General features: G+C 39.2%; 1 protein-coding gene across 11 annotated transcripts in view; it reads right to left on the reverse strand.

Moving 5' to 3' along the window:
- The window catches only part of GREB1L (GREB1 like retinoic acid receptor coactivator), a 140,663-nt gene that overhangs the window by 49,826 nt on the left and 74,892 nt on the right, over positions 1–15,945 (reverse strand). For 8 of the 11 annotated variants that reach the window (XM_064442898.1, XM_064442905.1, XM_064442901.1 and 5 more), the window contains exons 3-6: positions 13,742–13,913; positions 13,306–13,503; positions 4,515–4,691; positions 1,576–1,752 (exon numbers count right to left, since the gene is read on the reverse strand). In XM_064442898.1, coding sequence (XP_064298968.1) covers positions 1,576–1,752; positions 4,515–4,691; positions 13,306–13,503; positions 13,742–13,910 — 721 coding nt within the window. In that variant the 5' untranslated portion in view covers positions 13,911–13,913. The remainder of the gene's footprint in view (positions 1–1,575; positions 1,753–4,514; positions 4,692–13,305; positions 13,504–13,741; positions 13,914–15,945) is intronic. The other 3 variants (XM_064442904.1, XM_064442902.1, XM_064442900.1) reach the window with 1 other exon arrangement.

The raw sequence follows: 15,945 nt of genomic DNA on the forward strand, positions 1-15,945 counted from the left end.
GAAATGGTGCTGAAAACCAGATTCTTAGTATGCCTCCAGAAAACCTTCAGGGAGATCTCAGCACTGTGAGTGTCAGAGTTGAGGGAAGATCACACATTAATCCGTTTTTAAAACCAAGATCTAACCAGGTTTTGTCTGAAGATAAGGGAGTGTTTAAAAGCATTTCTCTTCTTCTAACTAGACCTTTAACATATGTAAAGGGTGAAGGGTTACCAGATGCATGGTAGCAATATGGGGATAGACCTTATCAAAATAATGCCCATGAAGTCAATTCTTCGTCGATTTTCTAAACTTTCATGGGTGCTCAAAACACTTGCAATAAGCATATAACCGAAAGTGACCCCAGTATCTGCCTCTTCCATGTGTCTGTTACCCCTGACAGCGTTTACCACAACACGTGCCAACCCCAACTGCATGAGCATTAGGGAAGGGTTTCAGGAAAAGAATTCAAAAATTAAAACAAGGTTTCCTTTTTCTATATTTGAAACTTCGAAAAGAGACTACCAAGTTAACTCTTTCTGTAGTTTTTGTGAAAAACGCTGCTGAAAAACACATCCACTCTAAAGCAGTAGTTAATTATACTCGTAACTGAGAAAAGCAGCTGAGCTGAAGCCAGGATCCCTTTGAACCACTAACTGATACAGTACTATAATCACTCATACAGCTCAGTGATAACCATCTCTCTGTGGTGTCATGGTGCCATTCACATGAGGATGTGACTCTTCAGATGTGTGTCAGTCCTCCTGGGAAGCTTCTCCTCTCCTCACATCATCCTCTTCAGCAACAGGCACCAGATCAAACTCTGTCTTTACTGAGTGAGACCACAGCTGAGGAAGACAAGCAGCCTGCATATATACCAACTTAGCATACTGAAAGTAGGCAAACCATTCTCTCCTTGAGTGTTTGCATGGTTCTAGCTCCAAAACCCCCCATCCTCCAATAAGAGACCCCATAGTTCCCTTGCCTTGGGGTCACAAATGTCATCTCTTTAGTACGTAACAATATTGCACAGGCTGCTCCAATAGAGGGTAAGCCCAAGCGTAAAACACACCGTTAATGGCCAGAGTATGCAAGATGTTTCCCCTTTCCCTGAGATCAGTGACCTGAGCTTTTTTAATCTTATGGTGTGCTAGCTATCCTCAGGCATTAGACTGACTGAATTGCACCTGCTAAGATGAATATCAGTAGAAAGCCAATGCTGGAGCCTTGGCTGTGAGTCATCTTGCTTCAGGCACAGAAAAGAATCAGCAGACTGAGCAACCTTATTTCTTCTACCGAGATGGCTGCACATCCCAAAAAGGGTAGATTTAGAGCTCCCACTGAAAGCATAGGGAGATTGAGGAAGACCATTTACAATTGCATGGTTACTATTAGGACTTAAAATAAACTTCTTTGGCAAAATCCAGGCTTCATTAAAAATAGTGGGAATTTCTCCTTCAAGCAGTAAAGAAATTCATTGTCTACAGTTACTTCTGAATGCACACATTTTCAACAGCAACTTTCAATTTTTCATTCAACACCACACTAATATAATAAAAAAAACCCCGACTCTAAGTGAATGGGCACCTTAATTACCTTTCCAGCAAATAAGGGGCCCCTTTGACAGTACACCTTGGGAGCTTCTTACTAGGTAGTACTTTAAGTGCTTCTGCTTCTTTGGCTGAGTGGTTAATTTTAGGTTGATATGATTGGAAAACTCTGTGAAGTATCGAAATCCTCTTTCTCCACAGCCTATACAATTCCCAGAAAATCCTGGAAGAATAAAGCAGAAGGTATACACACAGATTAAATGACTTGTACTATCTGCTAGGCATAAGGCCATTTTAACCTACCTGCACATCCAGTTCAGAGAGACTGGAAGCCTCCAGCCAGACAGCTTCTGTAGATGCCCTGCTCAGCACACACGTGTCAGGAAGTAGCCAAACACAGGCAGATTTTAGTCTCAGCTTTTCTGAAACTCCTCTATCTTTCTAGGTCACACTAACTTATGCCAAAATCCTATCACCAATTTTCCACTTTACACAGTGAAAAGAGGAACCACTACCGGAGGGGGAAAGCTATGACGCCAGGCTAGGAAACTTCTATGAGGTTGCCAATTTTACTTCCATATTTCTACGTTAAAAAACATACGACCCAAGCTGTGTGCTTCCCTCTCTCAAAACAGTGGCTCACCCACAGTAGCCACTACAACTTCATGTGGCTAAAATTCACCTTAGTATCTAGTGAATCTTCTCCGAGACTCCTTATACAAGGCACTTTCCAAATAAGACCTTAATAAGTGGTAAAGTCCAGCTTAAAAGCAATCATTTAATGTCAATATTGTCATGGCAAAAGTTAGGAGTGCTTCAGAATGTTTTTTAAACCCTACAATCTTTGAATGAGACCTCCATTTCGGAATAATGGCAGAAGACTGCTTTTCTGCAATGTTTCCAACAGGGTTTCACAGAAGGGGGTGAAATTTTAAATTGAGGTCTGGAGGACAGCGTCCAGGCTGAGGATTACATGCACCCTTATTTCCAGCACTATTCACAACTATGTTAATGGCAATGCTGCACAGAGATGGCAGCAGCCTAACATCTACAGTAAAGCACAGGGCGTGTTCTGAAATGGGCCTGCCTTAAAATCCTTGTTTGAATAAGCCCTTTATTATCTAATGGTGAAAAATTAAACTCCTCTGGCTTATTTGCCACTCCACTCATCCCTGAATTACTTTCAACCCTTAATGAAAAAATATTTTGTATTCTTTCTGGAACATCAATAATGATTTATAATAGCGCTGGGCTGAGGAGTACCTCATAGACGTGCTTTATTTTTGTTTCTTTCCATTTACTAATCAGTTCAAGATCTGTAACAGAACCAATTTCTCATCCTCGCTAGTATCATTATTTTCCACAATGCCAAGCACCTCAGAGAATACTGGATCCTACATTCACCTGTCAGCCAAATTTGTAGTTTCGTGAAAAAGATATTCAGCCTTTTTGATGAAATGCATTTTCCATAAAACTCTTATTAATTAGGCCATTGTCCTTAGCCTTACTGTGTCTCATTATCACCTTTTACCATCATGTTGCTGAGGGTGCCAAGAAGTAGATTTCTTCATCCTGCTTCTCCTGGGACTGAATCAGTCCTTCCCTTCTCTCTTACAACCCACAGGAACTATTGGTGCATCTCTATAGCTGTCAAAAACTGTCATCAGGGTCTCACAGAGCTACCAAGTCAATTCTTTGCTCATAGGTACCAGTCACACAGGCCTAGAGGCATTTAAATATGTAACATCAGCAATGCCAGAGCAGAGTTGTGAGTCACTAGGCTCATTATAAAACTATACCAGAGATGATAGATGGATACAAAGCTGGGGCAGGGCAGGAAGAAGGCTTTACCAACAAAGACAAGTAGTACCACATTTCATCAGACTAAACACCATTTGTCTGTCTATCAGATAGTTCTTATTAATCAATTCTTGACACTTCCCCCTCTCACTGGGGGAGCAGCTCCTCTGACAATGGTAGTATACACCAAAGTACCCCACGATCCCACATCCCCAGCTGTACCCACCAAGGGCACATCACACCACAGCTCCCCTCTAACTCAGGTCAGTGGGGTTTCTGCCTTCGGTCCAAAGGTTTACAAGTGTGTAGTAGCATATTAAATGGGATTACGGGAGAAATAACATTACATCTCATAAATACAAAAAGGAGGTGTTTTTAATAGTTATGTAAAATATTGCTGGTCTGAACCAGAATTTAAACAGTGTGGTTAAATAAGGGTCTATGCTTTACTGTAATTTCTTCCCTGTTGAATGGTCTTTCTGAATATATTCTAGGCAGCACAATGACTGGAGGGAGAAACGAAAGAGTAAATTCAAACAGCTAAAGAAGCCAAAATATATTAAATCACTTTTACAAGCCTGTTAAAATGTGTACCAGTTGTGACCCAGGCAGGAAATCTAGGCGCACATACACCTGTCTTCAATCACCAAGAAGCATTTTTGTATTAAAATTTGAATGCTCATAAATGTAACCAATTATGACATCAATGTTGTTGGGTCTGGTTTTTTCCCCCCCTATATATTAGATTTTGAGAGGCAAATGGCCCTCAGATCTCCTATTGAGAACTATGTTCCTGGTGGAGCCAAGGGCAGAATTTGTCCCTTAATCCACAGAAAATAGATAGCTCATCTACAGTTGCATGAGCATATTTCTTCTTAAATGAAAATGCTGTAAGTATCAGTAGACATAAAGAATATGTGGACAGTTCACATTTAGAATGCCAGGGCTGCAATTGACTTTGTCCACACAGAAATCACTGAGCTTCAATTGTGGTAGTTGTGGAATCGGGGACTTGTTTTCAAATGGGCTTTTAGGGCAGGTTCAGCTACAGATTCAATTTAATAAAAACAAGCCCATCTTCAACATACTTCTAATAGAAGGTCATTAGCTGAAATGACTTTAGATAATTTTGAACTGACCTTTTTCTCTGAATTATTATGGCATGAAGAAAAAAAAATCTCTTACCTAAAAGTGCATTTTTTCCATGATCATCTGGCAAAAACCGCTTGTCAACAGCGCAGACTAGAATGTGCTCAGGAAGGTTGGGAGATTTGGCTCCTACTAACAGGAAGCCTGCTGGGATATCAATTTGCTCCATGCACAGAGATACTAACCGTAAATCCTTGCCTGCTTGACAAAAACCTACAAAACAAACCAAAACAAATGATAAATCTTCAAAAGATTTTGTTTCATTTTCTTTTTATCACTTCCAAAAGCAAATGGGGCTTCACAACTTGATGCTGTAACTGGGGGTTTTAATATATCCTTTTCAAGGGAAACAGAGGAAATTGAGATAGCATCTCATCAGATCCACTAGCTCAGGGTTTCAGAGACAACAGATAAACATTATTTTAAAGAGATCCTGAACACATTCAGGCAGAGCAAAGTAAGTCTCTAAAGATTAGACATCAAATGGCTCAGAAACTCAATTTTTCAAAAACATTCCAAATAAGAAGGGAAGTTTGTAATTTTTGTAACAGAAAACAGCTCTTAAAACATCCCAAAGAATATTTTTTTCTTTGCTAAATTTTAATTTACAGTCTTTTCAAGAAAACCAGTTTTGTCTTTGCTGTTTGTAACCAGCTGGCATTGGTACATAAACATCACTAAATAATACAAAGGAATGATACAAATTGATGACTGAAATTTAGTACTGACTACTAAAGGAAAAGTATTTTAAAATCTAATTTTTAACTTGTCCAGACATTTTAGGCATTCTAGTAAGCAAAAGATTAATTCACTGGTTTTAGAGATGTACCCCATGTTTCTGTAAGTCTCCAACTGAGTCTCTTGAAGTCTCAATGGACTGCATGACTTCGAGTTTCAAGTCTCCAGTTAGCTTTTTTTCCCCACCCAAATACACATATGCACACAAAATAAGAACATAACGTTGGTTCTGGTGCTACTGGTCAATGTAGGGCTAAAGCCAGTGGCAGAAGTGGGCATAACTAGGGACTGGAGCGAGCTACTGTTGTTTCAGGTCCTGCAGTGAGCAGGTGGCGGGCTGGGACACAAAAAAAGCGTGACAGGGCAGCCCAGCCCAGAGCTGTGGCTGGGCACCACAATGGTGAGCGAACTCAGGACTCAGGGTGAGCTTGGCATCCCCACCAAGCAGCCACAGTGGGGATTTCCAAAAGGTTGGACGGGACAGCTTAGGGCACTTCAAATCACAAAGCAATTACGGGACCTCTGGAGGTCTGTCTGGTGCAACCTTTTGCTCATACCAAAAATAACTTCAAAATTAAATTCTTTTGACTAGTAAATTAAGAACATTCAAACACTCTTCCATTAGCTTCAGCAGTGGACTTACAGGGGTCACAGTCACCAGTCACCTTTTAGTACAGCTCCATCATATTATTTTTCTTCAGCAACTTCTACTTTCAAGCAAAAAAATGACAGGTGTGAGAGAAAGCAAGTGGCTTCCTTCACAGGAAAGGGTACAATCTCACTGGGCTTTCCGATTTCCCTTCGGCACAAGTCAATGAAAGCTCTACCAAGTTTTATGAGGAACCAGACTATTACATTGTGTTCCCCTCCAATTCTCACTTCTCCAGCTGCGAGATCAGTGCTACAGTCTGGCCTCACACCTCTCCCAGCAGCAGCTGGTGGAACCCCCCCACTATTTCAGGATGTCCAAAGACACCACACACTTATCCATTGACCCTCTTTCTTTCACTACAGCCATAGAAATATCATGACATGAACAACACGTGCATGCATTTTCATGAATCAATATTTCAAAAGAAATAAAATAAAAATAATAGTGTCCTGTTTTAATATCATTGTTAAAGACGAACATATTGAATTAAATTTGAAATTATTGTAATAAGACTTCAGCTATTAATATATATTACCTACACTTAATAAAAAACATTATTCAAGTAGTCCGCAGTTGTTACAGAAATTGTAAAGAACCACTGGAGAAAAGACACTGACTAAGCACCTGGATACACAAGGTGATCACAGCTTAACCAACAGCCACCTCAGCCATTATTAATACCTGTGTCTGCACTCTTACCTACTGTGCTAAAACCTATAGTTTATAACTTCAGCAAAGACAGTGAAAGCTAATGTTGTTTTTTTGTTTTTATCTCAGCACTGTACCAGGCAAAAAGCATGCACGAAGTGGAACGCAGAGTCAGCTAGCATGAACTTCCTGGCAAGCAGCAGCTTGCTGAAAACAGGGTCCAACACAGGTTCGGTCTTGTGCCTACACCCACAGTCTGCTGAACCAGTTCTTGGCTGAATAGTTTCTTCAGTTACTCAATCAGCTCCGTTCCAGTAGCAGACCACTCAAGCTGAAAGCTAGCTGGGATTCTCACCCCTCACACTCGCCTTCTTCCAGCCAATGTATTAAAATGAGGTGCCTGAAGTTTTTAATTACAGATCAGAAGATTTTAGTGATAACTTACCAATAAGAAGAAACCTATGTTTTAGGGAAAAAAACATTAAAACTACATACTTACAGGAAAAGTTATTTTCTGATTAGATGCAATTTGCCTTATACTTCTTTTTGAAGTATATTCTTTAGAAACATATTGATCCGAATCAAATGGAAGGCTAGGTACCAGGCTAAGTATTACCTAGACTTTTCAACGTAATTTAGAAAGAAACAGTTGCAGACAAATGTAGGAATGAAACTTTCTTACATTCAAAATAGAATTTGCTTTTTCAAATGTTTATGTCATTTGGGTACTATGTCCAGAATTTTGAAAACTGGTCTTAAATATTTAGGCATTCAGTGAAATCTGAGCAGTTGACATGCTTAGAAAATACCCTTCTACATCTAGATTTAAAATTGAAAAATTACCCACTGCTGACAATGTGGGCAAACAGGAAACCTGTAGATAAGGATTATGAAACAGCAAGTGCGGGAAGATTTCAAGACAGATTTAAACCTGTGCTTTTACATAATTACTCTTTAGCCTTGTCTCTACCTAAAAATTTTCAGGAAATGCCCAGAAGCACAAACAGTAACTAGAAAGAAGCTTTTGAATTAACTGTTAGTGACAGCAAAGGACTGTTTGGACACCAAAGGACATACTAGGACACCAAGGAATGCAGGATTTTGGTTGTCAGCGTTGTTAACAGTTACGTTTCAATATAGACTTGCTTTCAGAAAGAGCACATGACATTGAGAGGGCTAAAGATCATATGAGAAACTTAGAGCCTCTTTGGATGCTTGAGGGTTTTGATGTCCCACTGAGACAAAGCAATGCCCTAGCGCTCCACAACATCTGAGATGGAAGCAAAGACTCTGCTATCATCCAGGAGGAGGAAAACAACTTCATCTACACTTTGAGCAGCTGCACATCACCATTCTGAATGAGTCCCTAGGGGAAAAGGTGCAGGAAGACCCTACGGAAACCCACCACATAATCTTAACAAGTTTATAAGCATTACTCAGTAACATCTTAGCAGTACCCATTGAAACAAACTGATACATCTCAGTCTGCTATCACAAGCAACAGCATCCTCTTACCTAAGAGACTGTTGATGTGAATATATTTAATATTTCCCACCATTTAGGATATGTAAGGACCGTACGGTAGAAATTCTGCATCCTGCCTAATCTGCAAACAATACCTAAGATTTATCCCCTGTATCATCTCTTACTCCACCCCAAAATGCTGTCAGATCCCTTCCACGTTCCCCTTCTTCCTCCTTGCACAATCTCCTCCGGCACCCTCCTCTGCTTTGGTTGGCGACATCTCTGGATCTCTGGTATGTATGTGTAGACAGGCTGGCCAGCAAGCACATGCCTCTGTAATGTTCAGGCTGTGTAAGAGGAGAGCTATAATTATTTTTCTGCCCCAGGGGACATTAGTTTGGGGACATCAATGTCATCCAACCAGCTACTGAACTTCACAAATCTTGCTGAAATTCAGTACCTTGAGGATCTCTACCTCTCTGCCAGCAGTGGCAGAAAGCAGCTACCAGTTTCCCGACAGACAAGCAGCAGAGCTCACAGACAACTGCCGAAACCTCATTTTCTTAGGGAGCGAGACAAGTAACAGGGCTGACACTAAAAGGTTTCCTGTGGCTCCCCTTCTGCAGAAGCGAAAGGGATCCCCAATGTCACGCAGCAAGAAGGGGCAGCACAGACAGACCCCCAGAGCCCTGGGGGCTCTTTTCTTGGTTATTCAACAGCTGCAACAAGACAGCCAGGGAGGGCTGCAGAGCTTGGGTACAGCTGGGTCTCACTTTGACCAGGAGATACAGAGAGAATGCAAATCTGCTTCTGTGCAGTAAAAGTCTTGATTTTTCCTTCAAAGACAAGCAGATGGTATGCTTGAGAGCCCTTCATCATCCTTCTTTCGCATGGCTTTTGGGGCTGCAAATCATTCACTGAGTTTTAAGTTCCTGCTGCTCTTTTAAACCGAATGAGAAAATTCCACATGAAACATATTAATTTGGAAGCAAGTAAATGATTGTGGGGAGAGGAAGGAGGAATTAACACCTCTCTCTGCTATATTTATGTATAGAAAAATGTATTTTTCTAACTAGCAAGCAACACAGAGACCCCAAACTTTTTTTCCTGTTTTGCATGATTTTGCACTGATATTTAATTATCTGTGAGAGATAACCATTTCCACATTAGGAAAGACAAGACATGATGTCTCTACACAAGCAGAATTTGTACTGACCGTGTTTAAGATTCCAAAAATGTAAAATCCATTTACATTTCATAGCTATTCATTTATAATTGAGCTTACACCTAAATTTCTATGTCAAGCAGCACTAACACACACATCTCTTAAGAAAAAAGGTAAATGTGACACTGAAGTGCCAATGTACCTTTTACAGACATCTAAGTATGAAGAGAAGAAAACCCATGAGCCATGAAAACAAACCAGCTTCTCTTTATGAAGTTGTTTATCAATGTGTAATTATAAAAAGCAAAAGCACACAGCTCAGCTGTTCCATTAAAAAAATAATCTTCCCACAGGATCTCTGCTTTGTTTTAAATAAAGAGCAGGCATTTATATTCTGATTAGAGATTTGCAAATACCAAGAGCAGGCACAAAAAAGAATAATTAATTGCTTTTACAGACAATATCTGCATTTCTTTGAAAGAAAATTCATTAGTTTTTGCTTCTGAGAAGAACATTTGCATTCTCCAACACCACTTCATTTAAATTAATCCAGTCCCATCTTCCTAAAAATAAAAAAGTATCCCCACAACTGTCAACACCTAGAAGTGCCAGAATCTTCTTAAAAATGAAATTTGTATATATTCTGCCTTTCCCCAGCAGTCACAAGAGGTGGTTTCAATGTGGGGTACCAACCCCTTGTTACACTGCAATAAATGGGTATTTGCATAAGGAATTAGCTTCCAAGAATTACATATGAATTACCAGTCACTGTCACTTGCTATTGTAACTTCACAGTAACTGATCAGGTGTTAAGTACCTGCTTAGCTAATTGCTTCTGAAAATACCTTGGCCCTTCTTTAAGCATCAGGTAAATTGAGGATTTACTAACAAAAGAAAGGTGCTACTATTGTGTTTCCCACAGCTTGCATAAAATGCTATTCCACAAACTAGAAATAGCCTCTTTTAAAGCTACAGCAAAGGTTCAGAAAAGCTTCTTGTATTATTTTGTAGACATTTGAGGTAGCTGTATGAAAATGAAGACCTTATTTTCGTGGAACAGGTAAGTTAGTTACAAAAGTTTGTGCTAAGCAGAAAAAAAAGCCCCTGAAAACAAGTGAATCCCCCAAATGCCATTATTATTCTTGATTACAAAGTCTTTACTTTTATTCTGCTTTTTACTTTTAAGAATCAATGGCAAATGCATTTGCTGTTTCCAATGGGCTAACAGGAGAATTAAGGGATCTATTATGGCCAGCTAAGAAGGAACATCCAACAAACTGGCACTTGAGGGGCACTTATTTTTTTAACTGATGACTAAAGGCATTAAGACCTACCTTCTGCACCCATGTGACTGACAACTCAGCCATCTGAATAAAAGAACAAGTCACCACAGAAAAGAATATGATAGTTATGGCATAAACCCTGAATTCAGGGAAAGCAAACAGCACAAATACCTTAAAAGGGAAAAAGGTTTCACCCCATTAGTGCTAAAAGGTGGGAGATGGGTTTTACAGCAATCGGAGCTATGAACTGCAGGTTCTAGTACCAACACTTTGCTCTTAGATAAGCAGTTGAATACATACTTAGTTTAAAGCATCCAAACACTTGAAGTGACTTCCATTAGTCTTTCAGTATTATTTAACATTTTCCTAATGTTATTTATCTTTGTAATTAAATAACTAAGATAAGGGATGCAAACAATGGCAGCAATCCTGTCTTAGATCTCTGGAAGGGCATATTTATGAGATGAAAGATGAGCTATCAGACTAATATCTTGCTGAGATATGGTCCGCAGAGTTAATATTTGAGACCGTGGGTGTTTTAAACGCTTACATAAAACTGTCCTAACAGATCATTAGCCGTATTTTTAAAAATGCATTTTCCTTTTCCAGATACAAAACCTCTGCTCTCTTAAATTAGCTCCTTGAGAACAACATTTAAGAGAGAAACAGATTTTGTAAATTCAGAATGGTACACTTGAAAAAGATGAAGAAACAATCCTAAAATTCTGTGGATGTAACATAGGAAACTTTCTTCTAGGGTGCTCTGATCATAAAAGACTTCTAGATAAAAATCAAACCACAGAACTACCCCTGGAAGGTCATCTTTTTCCAGGACATACTAAAAAGCATAATGTTACATATATACATGAGCATATAATTACATATATTATGTAACTATAGCATAACTAGGCATAACCTTGTGACATGCAATATGCAGCTATAGCATAGAGGTCTGCATTGCAGTGAGCATTTGACAGCCGAGGACCTCCTTGCAGTGCTGCATCGGGCAGGGCAGCCTTATGAAGTAATCCTGAGCAGAGGCAGCAAAGGCACTGATGAACGTGGAACAGTTTGCATGTGGCTGAAAGGTCACCTCTTAAGTAAAGTCATAGACATTTAACTGGAAACAACTAACATTTCTGTCTGAGCATGCACGTGCAAGCAGGGATCACCAGGATGTGTGAATGAGACTGAGAAAGATCTCTTGATGTCATATAAAAAGCTCTTTCACAAAAAATAGCAGCCTTGGAGTCAGATAAGGTTTTGAGTCCTACTCCTGCTACTGGCAGGCTGGTCCAGAACTGTGTCACCAATAGTTGAAGAATCCTAAACCTTTAACCTGAATGCACTCACAACCATTTTATGCATCCATTACACTTCCGCAGGGCCCTGTTGGCATGACTGGCTCTTCTCCCTCCTTAGTGTTTTATCCTTGATATCTTTAGGTGTAAACATACACTATCTCAGCTTTTGTCCTGGTAGGCAAAGAGTCTCATTAGATAGAACTCCTTCCTCTTACCATCCTGTTGGTTTTCCTCTGCAACCTGCTGCCCAGTTTATTTTACATTTCTTTACAGAAGTGATCAGAACTGCTCCTGCTCTCCACAGGAGATTTTGCAGCCTTTATTGATACTTGCCTTCGTTTGAGAATACCTTCCTAGGAATACATAATTTTATACTACTTCCTCCTCTGCTCCTACCAATTTACAAGCCTCCAAAGGGCAGCAAACACAATTCTGTGTGAATAACAACTTCTCCCAAGAATATTCCTTGGCTTCCCACAGCAGCCAGCCTTTTCAATCTTGGTATTACAGGGAACTGGAGGTACATTGCTATGGAGTGTAAACAAGCTTACATAAGCTGCATTCAGAAGGGGTAAAGGCAAAAACATCAACATTAGCCACCAATTACCTCCAAAAAATGTCGACGGATTACCAGTCACTAGTGCTTACTTCTATCACTACATATAACCATACACTGTAATAAGGTACAAAACCATTCTATAAATTACCATTTTTTTATTACCTCTGCACAAGGAAGCCCATAATTCAGGAAGATAGTGAATAAAGTGCCAAGACCAAGTTTTGGACCCGGTGGGAAGGGTTGCTTGTTTCCATGGGTTTGAGGGGGGTGGGAGCTGTTTTTAAGAGAAGCATATCTAATAAGTAACGTTAGATCTGCCTTCTTTAAGGAAGTTAAATCTTCAGAATAGCACAATGATGAGATAAGATGAACTAATTACATCAAGTTCACTTGGTCCATTAGGTATATTCATAATGATCTGACCCTTTAACACATTTAAGAAAACAAACAAAAATAGTACTGTCAACAACTTCACTTATCTAGAACAAAAATCAGGATAGCTCAGGGTAAACTAGCAATAGCCAGCAGGCAGGTGGCAAAGACAAAACAGACAAGCTTCCACTACCATCTCTCTTATCCCCTGGGCAGCAGAAGGAACTGCGAGTCTCTTCTCCATCTTCTCTCTCCTAAGTTGTCCTTCTGCCCAGGGTAGCAACTAAATCTAGCTTTGCCAATGTTTCTGAGAATAATTTAGGGATAGAGTTAGAACCAGCTATACTGATGTTGACTTATGCAACTTCTTTGAAGAAGTAAACCAATGAAAACCAAAGACAACAAGGGGCTTTCAGAAACTAATAAAGTGCCACAGCAAGTCTTAGACCCTAATTTCAAATAATACATTACATTTCATGTCCTGAAACAAGTCCTCTTATTCCATATTTTCTCAGATTTAAGGCTTTCACTATGAACTGTATTTCCAGACTTCATAGCTCAAGAGTTTCTAACTGTAGAGACTATGCATTATACTGAGAATTAGCTGTAAAGATCTTTACATGTAAAAGAATGGTCACCAACCATCAGTAGTGCAAGATCCTTCTGGGGCAGGTTTTTGTGAATATGGGATTGGTGGACTACTTGAATCTGACATGTCTTCATCTTCCTCTTCATCTTCCATTTCATTAACAGTTTGGTTGGTAGAAAAGTCCAGGTTTCCATTTTGCGAATAGCGATGTACTAACTCTTTATCCAACTCTTCTACCTTTGGCTTCACATCTGAGTCAAAATAAAAAGTAAAATAAACTTTCCATCAGTACTTGCATTTAGGTCCTTTTAAAATAACCAGCATGCCATTCTTTCTCCTAATGAGGGCCAAGATTCAGATTTTGCATCACACAATGAACTGCCACACGGCTTTTTGGTTTTGGGGTGTTGTTTGGGTTTTTTTTTTTTGTAATGAAACATATCCCACCCTTCTCTCACACAGAAAAACAACAATTGAAATGTGCCATACTTTCATTGTTACCTTCCGGCAAGAAAGGAGGCTGGTCAGGATCCAGGTACAGCTGTGAGAAGATTGGCCGTGGGACAACGCTGCTACATCTCAGAGAAGCTTCTATAGAGTTATGAAGAGCTTCTTCAAAACGGGCAGATTTTAGTTGCCCTGCATATGAATTCCCCATGATCTAAAAACACAAAGAAAACATCTGATAAGGGGGTGGGAAAATGCATCTGTAGACCATTTACAAATGAAGAGTGAGGTCTTATTAACACACCATGACAGTGACATAAAGTTAGTAAAAAAGTACAGTATGAAAAGAACACCTCTAACTAGTGCTACGCATTCACATTTCTCTCTCAATCAGGTAGGCTGTCCTCCTGTTTCAGTAACAGCTTTTAGCACATTTACAACACGCTGCTTTGTGTCTTCTGCATACACAGCCTCTTGACAGCCTCAAGAACCTGCCAGGTGTAGAATTTAATGAAAGATAGATAAAATCATTATTGTATTTTTTAGGATTTTCAGAGTAGACTAAAGAAGGGTACGTAACACAAAATTTAAAATGTCAAGTTTGGCTCCATCACTAGTTGTCTGTTAACATAATTTTACTTGTCAGTACGCCATCATTTACAGAAAAATAATACATACAGACATCCAATAACTTGAGTTTTTGCTCTTGCTAATGTTAACTGAAAGGTCAGTTCTCTGTCTTTTCAGGGTCTCCACCTCTTATCTTCAGTGTAACACTATGATTTATATGTAGCCTGATCCATATAATTCAAATTGTCTAATCATCCTCTTACAACAGAAAATGTAAGTAAAAAAAGAGAGCAATAAATAACATCCAAACCATACACAGCAAATGCTGTGAAATGTTCTTATTTGAAACTATGCTTTACACCTGCATAGTGATAACAATCATTTAACTATCTGCTTTGACAATTAACATTTATGTTTATAACAATGATGAATTTATAAACTTCAAGAAATATTCGAGCACAAACAGACCATTACTTCGCCTTGTGTGACGTTATACAGCCCACAGCCTGTTATATTTGTGCTCCCCACATTAGGATACAGACTCTCAAATGTAAACATGTAGTAGCAAGATGGACGTGGAAGTTTTACAATGAGCTGAGGGAGACTCACCAAAATATTACATTTTCCACTTTGCTGGATCATTATACCATATGACATTTGTTCCAAAGAAACAGCAATCTAATATTTTCCAATATTCTGAATACAAGACTGCATTTTTGGAGAATTTTATTTCAGCAGAGAGAACTTTTCCCCAGTTAAATCAATATATAGAAAAGTACAAAACCTTATAATGTTATCTTTGCGCTTCCCTTCACTAGATGTCACCTAGCCCTCTGACCAGGAAGAGACCTTGGCCAAGAAGATAAGTCAGCATTTAGAAAGCCTACAATTCCACTCCTGCTTTATCACTGAGTTGCTCAAGGTCCTCAAGGCCGCCTGTAAAAGAGCAATAATGATGACAGCCACTTACAGCAGCATTTGAGATATGCTGGTATAGACAAATATCTATGAGCTAAATCTTACTATACTACTGGAATATACAGGCATGAAGATTATCTGATTACCTCCAGCCTGAGAGAGAGGCTTAATTCCCTGTTCAGTTAGAGACTTCATACAACTTTGGGCAAAGAATGCCACATCTCTGACTTACACCCACTTTTCATAAATCTTGGGGCAACAGCATTTCCCTACCCCAGCTGGAGACAATATAGAGATAAGCACGTTTTCTTAGCCTGACACATTCAGGTATTTCAGCAATAATATTTAAGACAAGTAGATTTCCTTTTTCTTTCTGCAAGTTTTCATTCAATTTGAAATAGCAGGGAGTATGTACAAACACACAACCACAAAGTGAGTTAGGGAAAAAGTTATGCTGAAGCATCATTAAGGTTGCAATACACTGAATCCTGTCAGGTGCCTTTGAACAATGAATTGATGACAAAAAGCTAAGTGCCTGAAATCCAGGTTTTACTGAAATCAGAGGTGATATTTCCCTAAATGTCAGTGAAATAATGACTAACTATTATATCATTAAAACGCACACCATAAAATTTCATTTCTGTGCTGATGAATTTTATGTCAGGTACAGTGTGCTTAAGGTAGGATTTCAGGAATGTAGCCAAATGAAAAGACTTTTGTTAAAATACCATAATAAAAGTGAATCAATACGATCGATG

The sequence above is a fragment of the Phalacrocorax carbo genome, chromosome 2, assembly GCF_963921805.1.
Source record: "Phalacrocorax carbo chromosome 2, bPhaCar2.1, whole genome shotgun sequence".
NCBI lineage: Eukaryota > Metazoa > Chordata > Aves > Suliformes > Phalacrocoracidae > Phalacrocorax > Phalacrocorax carbo.